At 46.3% G+C, this 13,986-nt stretch overlaps 1 protein-coding gene across 4 annotated transcripts in view; it reads right to left on the bottom strand.

Annotated features, from left to right (window-relative positions):
- The window catches only part of LOC126416746 (multidrug resistance-associated protein 1), a 407,893-nt gene that overhangs the window by 88,941 nt on the left and 304,966 nt on the right, over positions 1-13,986 (bottom strand). For all 4 annotated transcript variants that reach the window (XM_050084584.1, XM_050084585.1, XM_050084582.1 and 1 more), the window contains exon 21: positions 4,552-4,768. In XM_050084584.1, coding sequence (XP_049940541.1) covers positions 4,552-4,768 — 217 coding nt within the window. The remainder of the gene's footprint in view (positions 1-4,551; positions 4,769-13,986) is intronic.

Raw genomic sequence — 13,986 nt, 5'->3', positions numbered from 1 at the left:
ATTGCAAGTAGTAAATGAAATTTGATGTAATGCTGAAAATTCACCACTGAAGGGATCACAGAAAATGGGAAGTAGTAGTCTGGTATACAGCAAGATTGATGTTTTGTAACTGCAGTATATATTTCACTTTTAAGAACTCACTGCAATGGAACTTAATAAATCTGTGAGCTTTAAAAAAAAAAAAAAAAAAAAAAGCATCCTTTCGTCTTTCCCTCTCCTTCCCTCTTTCCTGATGACGCAACCTTGGGTTGTGAAAGCTTTAAATTTGTGTGTGTGTGTGTGTGTGTGTGTGTGTTTTTTATCGTGTATCAACATACCATCGCTTTCTCGTTTCTTAAGGTACAGCAGCTTTGTTTTTATATATATATTTTATTAATACTTTAATCCCATAAGTATAGTTTATTCAAGGAATAAGAAGTCTATTACCAGCAAACGAGAAGTTTTTAGAGTCTCTCAAACATGACCTATGAATTTTTTTTAGTGCTCATCGTTTGCTGCATAGAGCGTTTTCCTTCTGCTTATTTTTCTGAAGTGTTCGTACTTCCAGAATATCTTTTTTAAGATACATGCAGATTCCACCACAAAAAGCGTACTAAAATTATTGCCTTACTGAAGAAAGAGAAAATTAATGCTACATATGGCACACATCCTAAATATATACTTGGTTTATTAGTAAAGCACAAACTTTTTATCATCATTTTCACTCTTAGATTTCTGCTAAAATTAACTTTCACTTTGACTATACTATCCATAATTACAGGAACTCCGAGTCTGAATCTCGCCTTTTAGACCACTGAAACTTCTGATTTCTTAATGGTAGCTTTAAAGGCTTTAAGTGACATCCCCTTCCCTAAATTGTAGCCTATGCACATCTAACCATATATCTCACACACACACACACACACACACACACACACACACACACTTCTCTGAATTCTGGTCTAGCAAGTGATCAGAAAATAAAACAAGTTACTTGCCCTTTGTCAATAATAGTGTAACACTTGCTCATTTGACCCTTTGATTATCCATTGTCAGGATTTTGCATTTGAAATTTTAATAGCAAACATGCAAAACAAGCGTGGTTAAACATTATTTACATGTGTTAAAAGCTCTTCTTCCAGGTATATTAGTAATGGCAATTTACAGAATAAAACCAAACAGCCCAAGCAGTACTGCAATTCCCCAAAAATGCTGCAGCTGGGGAGCAATTTGTGTCTACATGTTTACAAGATTCAAATGAATATAACATAGGGAAACATTCCACGTGGGAAAAATATATCTAAAAACAAAGATGATGTGACTTACCAAACAAAAGCACTGGCATGTCGATAGACACACAAACAAACACAAACATACACACAAAATTCAAAACCAACGGTTGCTTCGTCAGGAAAGAGAGAAGGAGAGGGAAAGACGAAAGGATGTGGGTTTTAATGGAGTGGGTAAGTTGGTTGGTTGTGTGAGGTTAAAGGGACCAAACAGCAAGGTCATCAGTCCCTTGTTTCAAATAGACTCCATTCTGCTAACGGGACATCTCAGAAAAGTCAGAACAATAAAACGGAAAAAGGGGAAACGTAAAAGGGCAGTCACGTTGTCAATATTAAAAACAAATGAGGGAAGTTGGCAAGAGAACGAACCCAACACTATGCTGAAGCAGCATAGGCAAGACCACCTGTGACTTAAAAGGTACAACTGCTATAATGCAGAAAGTACGTATGGGAATAGAAAAACTAACCAAGCCTTAAAAAGGGGTAAAAACTGAGTAAAAGGGAAAGAAAAGAGGATTCCGGTCAGGGAGGTGAATCGGGAATCTCTGAACACTGCCTACAGTGGGAGACACCCAAACACTCACCGCCCTGCCCCAACACCAGAGGGAGATTAAAAACTTTAAAACTGAGAATAAAAACCACTCTCCCGGAGGAAACCTAGAACCAGAGAGACCATCCGGGAATCGTCAGCCAACATCAAAGGTAAAGTGTGGGGGAGTCTGTACTTAGCACGCAGAGCCAAAAGAAGAGGGCATTCAACCAAAATGTGGGCCACTGACTGGAAGGCTCCACAACCACATAGCGGAGGTGGCTCATCATGCAAAAGGAAACCATGGGTCAGCCTGGTATGGCCAATGCGGAGACGACACAGTGTGGTCGAGTCCTTGCGGGAGAGGCGAAAGGAAGAACGCCATGGGCCTGGATTCACCTTAATGGCACGAAGTTTATTAGACAGTGGAGTAGCCTCCCAAGAATTGGCCCATGACTGTGCAAAGTGGGATTTGATGTGAAGCCGTAAATCCGCTGCAGGAGGGGTTACAGAAAACGGGGGGTAAGTAACTGCTCCCCCAGCCAAACGATCAGCGAGCTCATTACCCGGGATACCCACATGGCCCGGGACCCATAGGAAGTCAATGGAACAAGCAACACGGTGAAGATCAGCGAGATGGTCATGGATGGCAGAGACCAAGGGATGGCGCGAAAAACACCGGTCAATAGCAAGAAGGCCACTCATCGAGTCCATACATAACAAAACGCGGTTGTGTTGGGATTGTTTAATAAAGGTAAGGGCCCGGGAAATTGCCATCAATTCCGCAGTAAACACCCCACATGAGGGTGGCAGTAGATGATTTTCCGTTCCAACAAAGGACGTGAAGGCATACCCAACATGATCAGCAGATTTAGAGCCATCAGTGTAAAAAACAACAGCATCCCGAAACTCCCATAAAATTTGGCGGAAAAAGGAACGGAACACCACCGGGGGGATGGAATCTTTCGGACCGCGGCGGAGATCCATCCGAATTCGAGGCTGAGGAACTAACCAAGGAGGGGTGGAGGGGAGGGAGCGAGGACAAAGAAGGAAGCCGAAAATCACGGTTAAGAGACGCAAGGCGCAGTCCAACCGGTAGGAGTGGGTAAGGAGTCATTCCAATCCCGGGAGCGGAAAGACACACACACACACACACACACACACACACACACACACACACACACACACACACACACACACACACACACACACCCCAATATGTCTGCTTGTGTCTGTGTATGTGCGGATGGATATCTGTGTGTGTGTGTGTGTGTGTGTGTGTGTGTGTGTGTGTGTGTGTGTGTGTGTGTGTGTGTGTGTGTGTGTGTGTGTGTGTGTGTGTGTACCTGTCCTTTTTTCCCCCCTAAGGTAAGTCTTTCCGCTCCTGGGATTGGAATGACTCCTTACTCTCTCCCTCAAAACCCACATCCTTTCGTCTTTCCCTCTCCTTCCCTCTTTCCTGGTGAAGCAACCGTTGGTTGCGAAAGCTTGAATTTTGTATGTATGTTTGTGTTTGTTTGTGTGTCTATCGACGTGCCAGCACTTTTGTTTGGTAAGTCACATCATCTTTACAAGATTCAAGTATACAACTGAGTTATTAGGTATAGAACACAATATTTCAGATAAAGCTACGTGAAGCATAACCCTGATACATATCAAATGTTCCTTCACAACTAAAAATGAGCTTAATCCTGTTTCTTCCTATTATAAAATTGAGTCTTAACACTCTCTCTCACCCACGCAAAGAGCATAATTTTTTCCCACCTTCCCGAAGATAAATAATGATTAAGTTCTTCATCAATCATGGGTGCTTAGAATTGAGAATCTGAGAAATGAAAGAACTGTTTTTGTTAAAGCCAGTATCAGAACTTAAGCAATATACACGAGCTTTTTTTACGATTAAATAGATAATGACTAGTTCATACAGTTGAGAATGAAATAGAACAGAAAAGCAATAGTCTTAACTGCACTTGTGTGTGATCCACATCACCATATTGGGTTCCTGGAAATTCAGCTGTATTATTTAATAACATGTACTTGACGATTCCCAATCAGGTGCTTGCCATTTTCCTGTTTTATATAAACTATGATTATCAAATATAGAGCTGTTATGGAATTACATTTTTACACATTCCTATGATTTGATTAAACGAACAGTCATATGTGTGTCTGAAAAAGGAATTATGTAGCTAAAACTAACAAAATATTGTACAAAAACAAAAAATATACACAGCTGTATGGAACACACAAAAACATTCTTAGGTAACCTATGAGAGAGGCAAGTACGTGAGAGACAGAACTTCCATCAAGGTAGCTAACTAGGTGATAGTATGACTTTCTCTGCAGAAGGAACCCAAGTTCTGAAATCTAATGTTATAAATTTCCACTTTCAGTGTTTCTATTGGCAGTATTAGAATATTAGAAATGTTGCCTCCTGAAAAGGATGTACTGGCCATCCATGCTGTCTCTAAATTTTCACAGTTCACTCAACTAAAACTGAAATCGTGCATTTTACCTCAATAATTTCTTGTGTGTTACATGCAACCTTACTCAAATATATATGGATTATTGTAATTATACAATGCTGATCAACATATGCACACAGGAAAGAGCAATACTGAGCATTTCCTTCACAGGGCAGAAATGAAGGCAACTTTTAGGTTAGCACCAAATACTGTAAAATGTAAAAAGAATCACGCACAATCCTTAAGACCCTAAAACAGTTTGTTGTTATTATTTCAGTAAAAAACTTACCTTGCCCAAAACCCAGTGCTCCGTATACGCCTAAGTAGAGATCCCTCTTCGCTGTATCTGAAGTGTTAGCAACATAATCAGCATCATTTGACCAGACAGATAGCCAGATGTTAGTACCAATTGAAAATGCTTGAAATACGAAGTTAAATAATATTGTGGCCAATGAGAGAAATATGCCCACAGATTTCAGATAATGTGAGTAAACTGCCCATTTCACCTGGAAAGATATAATTTATTTTACACATTACACAGTAAGAGAGATAAGTTTCAAAGAAATTAATTATTATTAACTAATTACACCTGCATGACAGTATCATTGTTAACAATGCATACAAACTGAAGTACCATTGTTCGCACTGAACAAAATAGCAGGAACAGAACACTAAGCAATATTACAATAACACAAGTTCCAGGAGGGAAACAATAGGAATGAAGAATGGCAACCAGTCAGCTGAAAATAACTGATGACTGGTGCATAGAATCATATAACAGTCCCGAGACGACGCGGTCTAACAGTCCCGAGACGACGCGGTCTAACAGTCCCGAGACGACGCGGTCTAACAGTCCCGAGACGACGCGGTCTAACAGTCCCGAGACGACGCGGTCTAACAGTCCCGAGACGACGCGGTCTAACAGTCCCGAGACGACGCGGTCTAACAGTCCCGAGACGACGCGGTCTAACAGTCCCGAGACGACGCGGTCTAACAGTCCCGAGACGACGCGGTCTAACAGTCCCGAGACGACGCGGTCTAACAGTCCCGAGACGACGCGGTCTAACAGTCCCGAGACGACGCGGTCTAACAGTCCCGAGACGACGCGGTCTAACAGTCCCGAGACGACGCGGTCTAACAGTCCCGAGACGACGCGGTCTAACAGTCCCGAGACGACGCGGTCTAACAGTCCCGAGACGACGCGGTCTAACAGTCCCGAGACGACGCGGTCTAACAGTCCCGAGACGACGCGGTCTAACAGTCCCGAGACGACGCGGTCTAACAGTCCCGAGACGACGCGGTCTAACAGTCCCGAGACGACGCGGTCTAACAGTCCCGAGACGACGCGGTCTAACAGTCCCGAGACGACGCGGTCTAACAGTCCCGAGACGACGCGGTCTAACAGTCCCGAGACGACGCGGTCTAACAGTCCCGAGACGACGCGGTCTAACAGTCCCGAGACGACGCGGTCTAACAGTCCCGAGACGACGCGGTCTAACAGTCCCGAGACGACGCGGTCTAACAGTCCCGAGACGACGCGGTCTAACAGTCCCGAGACGACGCGGTCTAACAGTCCCGAGACGACGCGGTCTAACAGTCCCGAGACGACGCGGTCTAACAGTCCCGAGACGACGCGGTCTAACAGTCCCGAGACGACGCGGTCTAACAGTCCCGAGACGACGCGGTCTAACAGTCCCGAGACGACGCGGTCTAACAGTCCCGAGACGACGCGGTCTAACAGTCCCGAGACGACGCGGTCTAACAGTCCCGAGACGACGCGGTCTAACAGTCCCGAGACGACGCGGTCTAACAGTCCCGAGACGACGCGGTCTAACAGTCCCGAGACGACGCGGTCTAACAGTCCCGAGACGACGCGGTCTAACAGTCCCGAGACGACGCGGTCTAACAGTCCCGAGACGACGCGGTCTAACAGTCCCGAGACGACGCGGTCTAACAGTCCCGAGACGACGCGGTCTAACAGTCCCGAGACGACGCGGTCTAACAGTCCCGAGACGACGCGGTCTAACAGTCCCGAGACGACGCGGTCTAACAGTCCCGAGACGACGCGGTCTAACAGTCCCGAGACGACGCGGTCTAACAGTCCCGAGACGACGCGGTCTAACAGTCCCGAGACGACGCGGTCTAACAGTCCCGAGACGACGCGGTCTAACAGTCCCGAGACGACGCGGTCTAACAGTCCCGAGACGACGCGGTCTAACAGTCCCGAGACGACGCGGTCTAACAGTCCCGAGACGACGCGGTCTAACAGTCCCGAGACGACGCGGTCTAACAGTCCCGAGACGACGCGGTCTAACAGTCCCGAGACGACGCGGTCTAACAGTCCCGAGACGACGCGGTCTAACAGTCCCGAGACGACGCGGTCTAACAGTCCCGAGACGACGCGGTCTAACAGTCCCGAGACGACGCGGTCTAACAGTCCCGAGACGACGCGGTCTAACAGTCCCGAGACGACGCGGTCTAACAGTCCCGAGACGACGCGGTCTAACAGTCCCGAGACGACGCGGTCTAACAGTCCCGAGACGACGCGGTCTAACAGTCCCGAGACGACGCGGTCTAACAGTCCCGAGACGACGCGGTCTAACAGTCCCGAGACGACGCGGTCTAACAGTCCCGAGACGACGCGGTCTAACAGTCCCGAGACGACGCGGTCTAACAGTCCCGAGACGACGCGGTCTAACAGTCCCGAGACGACGCGGTCTAACAGTCCCGAGACGACGCGGTCTAACAGTCCCGAGACGACGCGGTCTAACAGTCCCGAGACGACGCGGTCTAACAGTCCCGAGACGACGCGGTCTAACAGTCCCGAGACGACGCGGTCTAACAGTCCCGAGACGACGCGGTCTAACAGTCCCGAGACGACGCGGTCTAACAGTCCCGAGACGACGCGGTCTAACAGTCCCGAGACGACGCGGTCTAACAGTCCCGAGACGACGCGGTCTAACAGTCCCGAGACGACGCGGTCTAACAGTCCCGAGACGACGCGGTCTAACAGTCCCGAGACGACGCGGTCTAACAGTCCCGAGACGACGCGGTCTAACAGTCCCGAGACGACGCGGTCTAACAGTCCCGAGACGACGCGGTCTAACAGTCCCGAGACGACGCGGTCTAACAGTCCCGAGACGACGCGGTCTAACAGTCCCGAGACGACGCGGTCTAACAGTCCCGAGACGACGCGGTCTAACAGTCCCGAGACGACGCGGTCTAACAGTCCCGAGACGACGCGGTCTAACAGTCCCGAGACGACGCGGTCTAACAGTCCCGAGACGACGCGGTCTAACAGTCCCGAGACGACGCGGTCTAACAGTCCCGAGACGACGCGGTCTAACAGTCCCGAGACGACGCGGTCTAACAGTCCCGAGACGACGCGGTCTAACAGTCCCGAGACGACGCGGTCTAACAGTCCCGAGACGACGCGGTCTAACAGTCCCGAGACGACGCGGTCTAACAGTCCCGAGACGACGCGGTCTAACAGTCCCGAGACGACGCGGTCTAACAGTCCCGAGACGACGCGGTCTAACAGTCCCGAGACGACGCGGTCTAACAGTCCCGAGACGACGCGGTCTAACAGTCCCGAGACGACGCGGTCTAACAGTCCCGAGACGACGCGGTCTAACAGTCCCGAGACGACGCGGTCTAACAGTCCCGAGACGACGCGGTCTAACAGTCCCGAGACGACGCGGTCTAACAGTCCCGAGACGACGCGGTCTAACAGTCCCGAGACGACGCGGTCTAACAGTCCCGAGACGACGCGGTCTAACAGTCCCGAGACGACGCGGTCTAACAGTCCCGAGACGACGCGGTCTAACAGTCCCGAGACGACGCGGTCTAACAGTCCCGAGACGACGCGGTCTAACAGTCCCGAGACGACGCGGTCTAACAGTCCCGAGACGACGCGGTCTAACAGTCCCGAGACGACGCGGTCTAACAGTCCCGAGACGACGCGGTCTAACAGTCCCGAGACGACGCGGTCTAACAGTCCCGAGACGACGCGGTCTAACAGTCCCGAGACGACGCGGTCTAACAGTCCCGAGACGACGCGGTCTAACAGTCCCGAGACGACGCGGTCTAACAGTCCCGAGACGACGCGGTCTAACAGTCCCGAGACGTTGTGGTCTAACAGTCCCGAGACGTTGTGGTCTCTCTGGTTACTGCTCTTTTTCTAGTTTTAGAGACACACACATGATCAATCTTACTCATCCGCCCTTAGGTGTGGTGAGATTAGCTGATCAGCATGTGGTGTTCAGTGTGACAGGAGTGGTCCAAGAGCAAATGTGTACAGCAACTAGGAGGGCAATATGTATGGGGGCAAGATGAGTGTTGGAACACAGGGAAAGACAAGGAGATTGGCAGAGGTGGCTCTCAGGGGCGAGACAGAGAGAGACAGAAGAGGATAGGGGGGACTTAACTACAAGATTTGAGCATGGCAGGTGCAGTGTGAATATTATCAGGCAAGGGAATGTGAGGACGAAAATACAGCCGTGAGAGGGAGACTACCCGAGGTTTGAACCGTTTCCAATCCAATGGCAAGTGATGCCCGAAATTGCGAATTTTCTTTTCCACTTCATTCAACATGATTTTTCATAGTTCTCACATGTTTCATTGTCAAATCTGACTGTACTAATCATCAGAGCTGGATAGTACTGCCATTCAAGAAAGCCTGTGTTAACTATATCTAACTGTAGCAGTTGTGTTGTGAGAAAAGTTTTAATTATCACATTAAGTTAGTAGGTGCGAAATGGCTGGTTCTTCACACACGGTACTTTAAGAGGAACAGATTGCAGAGCTTTAGAGGAATGTGTAAGTGAAAACAAAAGTGACAATGATTCATTTGTGAACAGTCCAATTGAAATGATTATAAAAATACACACAGAAGTTTGCTTATGCAAATATATTTGAATGAAAGCACACCATTTGTTTTAATACCTACCCTAAAAAAATTGGTTATGCAAATATATTTGAATGAAAGCACACCATTTGTTTTAATACCTACCCTAAAAAAATTGACAGTCAGTGGCCTTATTCTGTGACATGCTCACTGACTGTGTGGTGGCAATTGAAATAAGAATGCATGAAGGCACCCTCTGTCTTCATTACAGAGTGCAAAGAGCTAAATGAGTGGGGTTTCCAAGAACAAAGGATATGAAACTTCTGGCAGATTGAAACTATGTACCAGAGTGGGACACTAAATCAGAACCTATGCCTACTGCAGGCAAATACTCCACCGACTGAGCTATCCAAGCAACTTATGAACTGCCCTTGCAGCTTTGTTTTGGCAGTACCTCTATCTTACTTTCCAAACTTCACAAGAATTTCTCCTGCAAACCTTGAAGGCCTAGTACACTATGAAGAAAGGAAATTTCAGAGACTAGGGGATTGCTTTCAGAATGAGTTTTCACTCTGTAGCGGATACAATCACTTTAAACTTTCTGACAGATTGAAACTACATGCCAGACTAGGACTCTCACCCAGTACCTTTGTCTTTTAAACACAAATGCTCTACTAGCGCAACTCAAAAATCGCCCTCACAGAATTTGTGATATTTGGGAAGTGCGACAGTAGGCTGGAAAGTAAAGAACACATGTTTGTAGAATGTGACCTAAATGACCTTAAAAACATAGCAGGTGGCATGTGTAAGGTAACTTCCCCTTCTATGTGCATCGGCAGTTTGAATGTGTTGCATGCACCCAGTGGCTTTACAGTACTGAAAGTACTGGGATGCATTCTACTTCTCTGTGAACATGAGTTAAAAAGCATACCATTATGGACTTTTAACTGCTGAAAAAGTCACTCCTAGTGAGATTCATCAACATTTAAAGGCTCTTCATGGCTGTGGTGGTGCTGTCAATAGGTCTACTGTAAACCGGTGAGTAGAAAATTTTGCCATAGCAGGTCTGCAAAATCCATAATTGTTCATGAAACACACACTGAACGTCTGATCACTGCCACAGATGATATATATTGCAAACTCATCAACAATCTGAATCAAAATGACCAATTAACCACTCTGAAGCATTTTGTAAACCATACTGGAATATCCAAGGAACGTGTCAGTTTTACTATTGAAAAATTAGGATACCATAAAATCATTGAACAATGGATGAAACCAGCATCAATTGCGGTGTTGTAAGCAACTTTTGCTGCACTACTGTGAGAAAGCAGACAACTTTCTTTTGAATACTGTGATGGGAGATGAGTCACAGGTCCATCATTACAACCAGAAGAGAAAAGACAGAGCACTGAATATCAATATCCATCTCCTCCTCTGGCAAAAAAGTTCGAAACACAAATATCCACAAAAAAATTTCTTTTGATTGTGTTTTCAGATGCTCACCGAGTTTATGAGTCTGATTATCTGGTACAGCTCAGTACATGGAGACTCTGAAACATCTCTGACATCCAGTTCATCATGTTAAGAGGCAGACTAGTGCCAATAATCTTGCAACATAACAATAATCGTCCACCCACCTCGCACGCAACTGACGAGGCTCTGCAAAAACTAAAGCTCGAACCTACTCCACACCCTCCTTACCCTCTTGATCTTAAGCCTTGCAATTTTTATTTTTCTCCTGTATTCAAGACAAACCTCAAGGGTAATCATTACACCTCACATGATGAGATAAAGGCAATTGTCAAGTCCTGGATTTGATGAAAGTCAGAAGTAGTGTTCAGTGACAGAATGAAAAAACTTGTTACATGTTGGATGAAACGTGTTCGTCTGAACCGCAACTACAGTGTGTGTCCAAAGTGTCAGAATCCCGAGTCACACAGGATACTTATTGGATGGGATGAGACTGTCCGGTGGGTCCCCCCTGGCTGAGAGATCTGGGTGACTTTTCCGAAGTCTACCCCATTTTGTAAACCTCTAACCCATTTTGTAAACCTCTCCAGTCCTTTTCCTTTACCCCCTCCAACCCTTCTCCTGGGAGGAGGAGCCACTCGCTCCGAAAGCTTGCGCATATAAAACCTTTTTTTATACGCGTGTTCTCCTGCCACCGCACGGTGAGTAGATATTTGATCTATCCAATTACACTGAAATGGAAGGAAAACCACAGTTCTGTATGTTTCTGCTAGAATATATGAACTGAGATTGATCCTAATTCAGGGCAAATTATTTTTTTCTTCCTGCTCACTTTGCTTAATATTACTGTTTTCTTAAGGTTACTTTACTCATAACAGCGTTATGCAATTGTTTTCAATTCCATATCTTATCACATCTTAATATCAAATTTCATTTCTTAGCTTTGTTTTACACCTGATTAATCTGAGATTAATCATAACAATGGTATTAACCAACTGTATTGCATCCCTGACGTATCTCATGTTCCAAAGAATGTGAGAAACCATTTGACAATTTCCAACCACATCACTCTTCGCAAACAAGTCCCTGTAGATAACAATTTGCTAGTTCCAGTTGTCTCCACTGAATCTGTGATGGCCCCTCACCACACATTGGTCATTGCAGTTTTGAACATTTCCAGGTCACTAAGGCAATCTGCCAAGGCACTCAGATTTTTCCGTTACATGTTTACTTCTGCCCTAAGCTATCAATTCCAGTGTGTGGTTTCAGGTCCAAGGCAATAGCAAGGCTCCTATTGAGACCTAGCCTTGGTCTCAGTTTCTTGACATTCTCCTCGCAGCACCTCAACATTGACTTCGAACCCTCACGGTGACAGACACCCCACATGGTGACACGTTGCACTCAGATGCTTACAGAGAAGTTTTAAAACTCGCCCATGGTACACTGTCTCTACACCTGCCTGCCACACAGCCCAGTGTGTAAACCTGTGGTACACCACAAGATACTCCGGCCCAAGTGAGTACTGTCCTAGCTACGTCTGTGGCTGCCGGCATGCTCTTGTGTTATACGCGTGCCTATAATTTCTTCTGAGAGTGATGATTAGTTCAGTTCCCTGCACTGACAGTAATTGGTATTGTGCTGATAGATACTCTGGGACAATTTAGTGATTGTTCGGCATTTGCTATTCTTCCCACACCACACTTTTACATACAGCCGTCGTATCAACAAGCTCCTTTCTCTCAATATCTGTTGATTTCAACACTATTTCATGTCTTTTATGGTACTTTACTCATTTAATAAATGTGTTGTTCCTCAACAAAGTGTGGTCACCGGTCATCGTGCAGTATCTGTCATGTCGTTTGTAACTAATTTAATGAAATAGGTAGGGAAATATTCTTATGCTAGTGAGCCAATGATAAACTCTGGCAACTTAATTTTGTAATTGTTGACTACCTCATCCTGGTAGGCATGCATTTTGATGGTTGGTTGACTGGAAGAAGTAAACGGGGAGGGAGGGCTAGGAGACCAAACAGCGAGGTGGTCAGCCCACAACCCATGGTGGCAGGAACTAAGGGAGGAACAGCACAAAGAGCACAGTTGAGATCATTTGTGGACAGGAAAATGGGCAAACAGAGAGGCATAAGGTATGTCACAGCAGCAGGAAGAGTAAAGAGGGGGGGGGGGGGGGAGATGGGGGGGGGGGGGGGCAAGGGGCGGCAGAGCAAGGGGGTGCCCCCTAGGCACAACAGTGTGCTAGTACCACAACTGACCCATTCCGATTCCCATACCATATCACGATTGCACCAATGGGGACAACACCTGTGGAAGAAAACATAAGAAAACAGAACAAAATGGCACAAAACACTGGGAAAACATGTGGAAGGGGGGAAACTTGGCTGACATGGGAGGCAACTCCAAAGGCTTCCCAATCCAATGCCAATGATAACCACTGGACTCCAATTCTCGAAGGAAAGCCAGGTACTAAAATCTGGGAGGATAAACCACTTTCATGTAGAAAACCAAGTACACATGTAGTAACGCAAGGGTTGCCTGCTGACACCAAAAGTCTGGAGCAGTCCTGTATACAACTATAAAGGGGGAGATGTGGCAGGATGGCTCATTACAGTTTAAAAACCATTGGTCAACCTTGTGTAGCTGATGTGAAGATGGCAGAGAATGGTAGATTCCTGCCGGGAGAGGTGCAAGGAAGAACTTTGTGTGGTGGAAGACTTTTAATCACACAAAGTTTATTAGATGGGGGGGGGGGGCAATGCAGGGGGGGGGGGCAATGAACGGAGCAGAGGGGGTTATGTAGCCACTGTCCCAACCAGACTGTCTGCCAGTTCCTTCACCAAAGGGACAAAGTAAATATTCCAGACTTCAAAACAAGAACAGCTGCAAACATGAGTAACGTAGAAGGAGATATACTCAGAGCAGTGAAGCAACATATAACATATAACAAATCCTAATCATCCAATCCAGACTGTACACCAGCTAGGTTCCTTCCAGAATATGACAATACAATAGCTTAATACTAAACAATCGTATACAACTGTTCGCTTAACAAAAGATCTGTACCTGAAAACTGGAAAGCTGCGCATGTCACACCAATATTAAAGAAAGGTAGCAGGAGTAATCCACTACATTACAGGCCCATATTATTAACATCGATATGCAGCAGGATTTTGGAACATATATTGTATTCTGATGTCGTGAATTACCTCAAAGAGAACTGTGTATTAACACACATTCAACACGATTTAGAAAACATCATTCTTGTAAGACACAACTAGCTCTTTATCTGCATGAAGTATCGAGTGCTACTGACAAGGGATGCTTATGGAATATCGCCTCAGTTATGTGACTGGATTCATGATCTCCTGTCACAGGGGTTGCAGTTCATAG

Source organism: Schistocerca serialis, chromosome 8, assembly GCF_023864345.2.
Source record: "Schistocerca serialis cubense isolate TAMUIC-IGC-003099 chromosome 8, iqSchSeri2.2, whole genome shotgun sequence".
Taxonomy (NCBI): Eukaryota; Metazoa; Arthropoda; class Insecta; order Orthoptera; family Acrididae; genus Schistocerca; species Schistocerca serialis.
The sequence above is the reverse complement of the archived record's forward strand: the minus strand, read 5'-3'. Positions and strand labels throughout refer to the sequence as shown.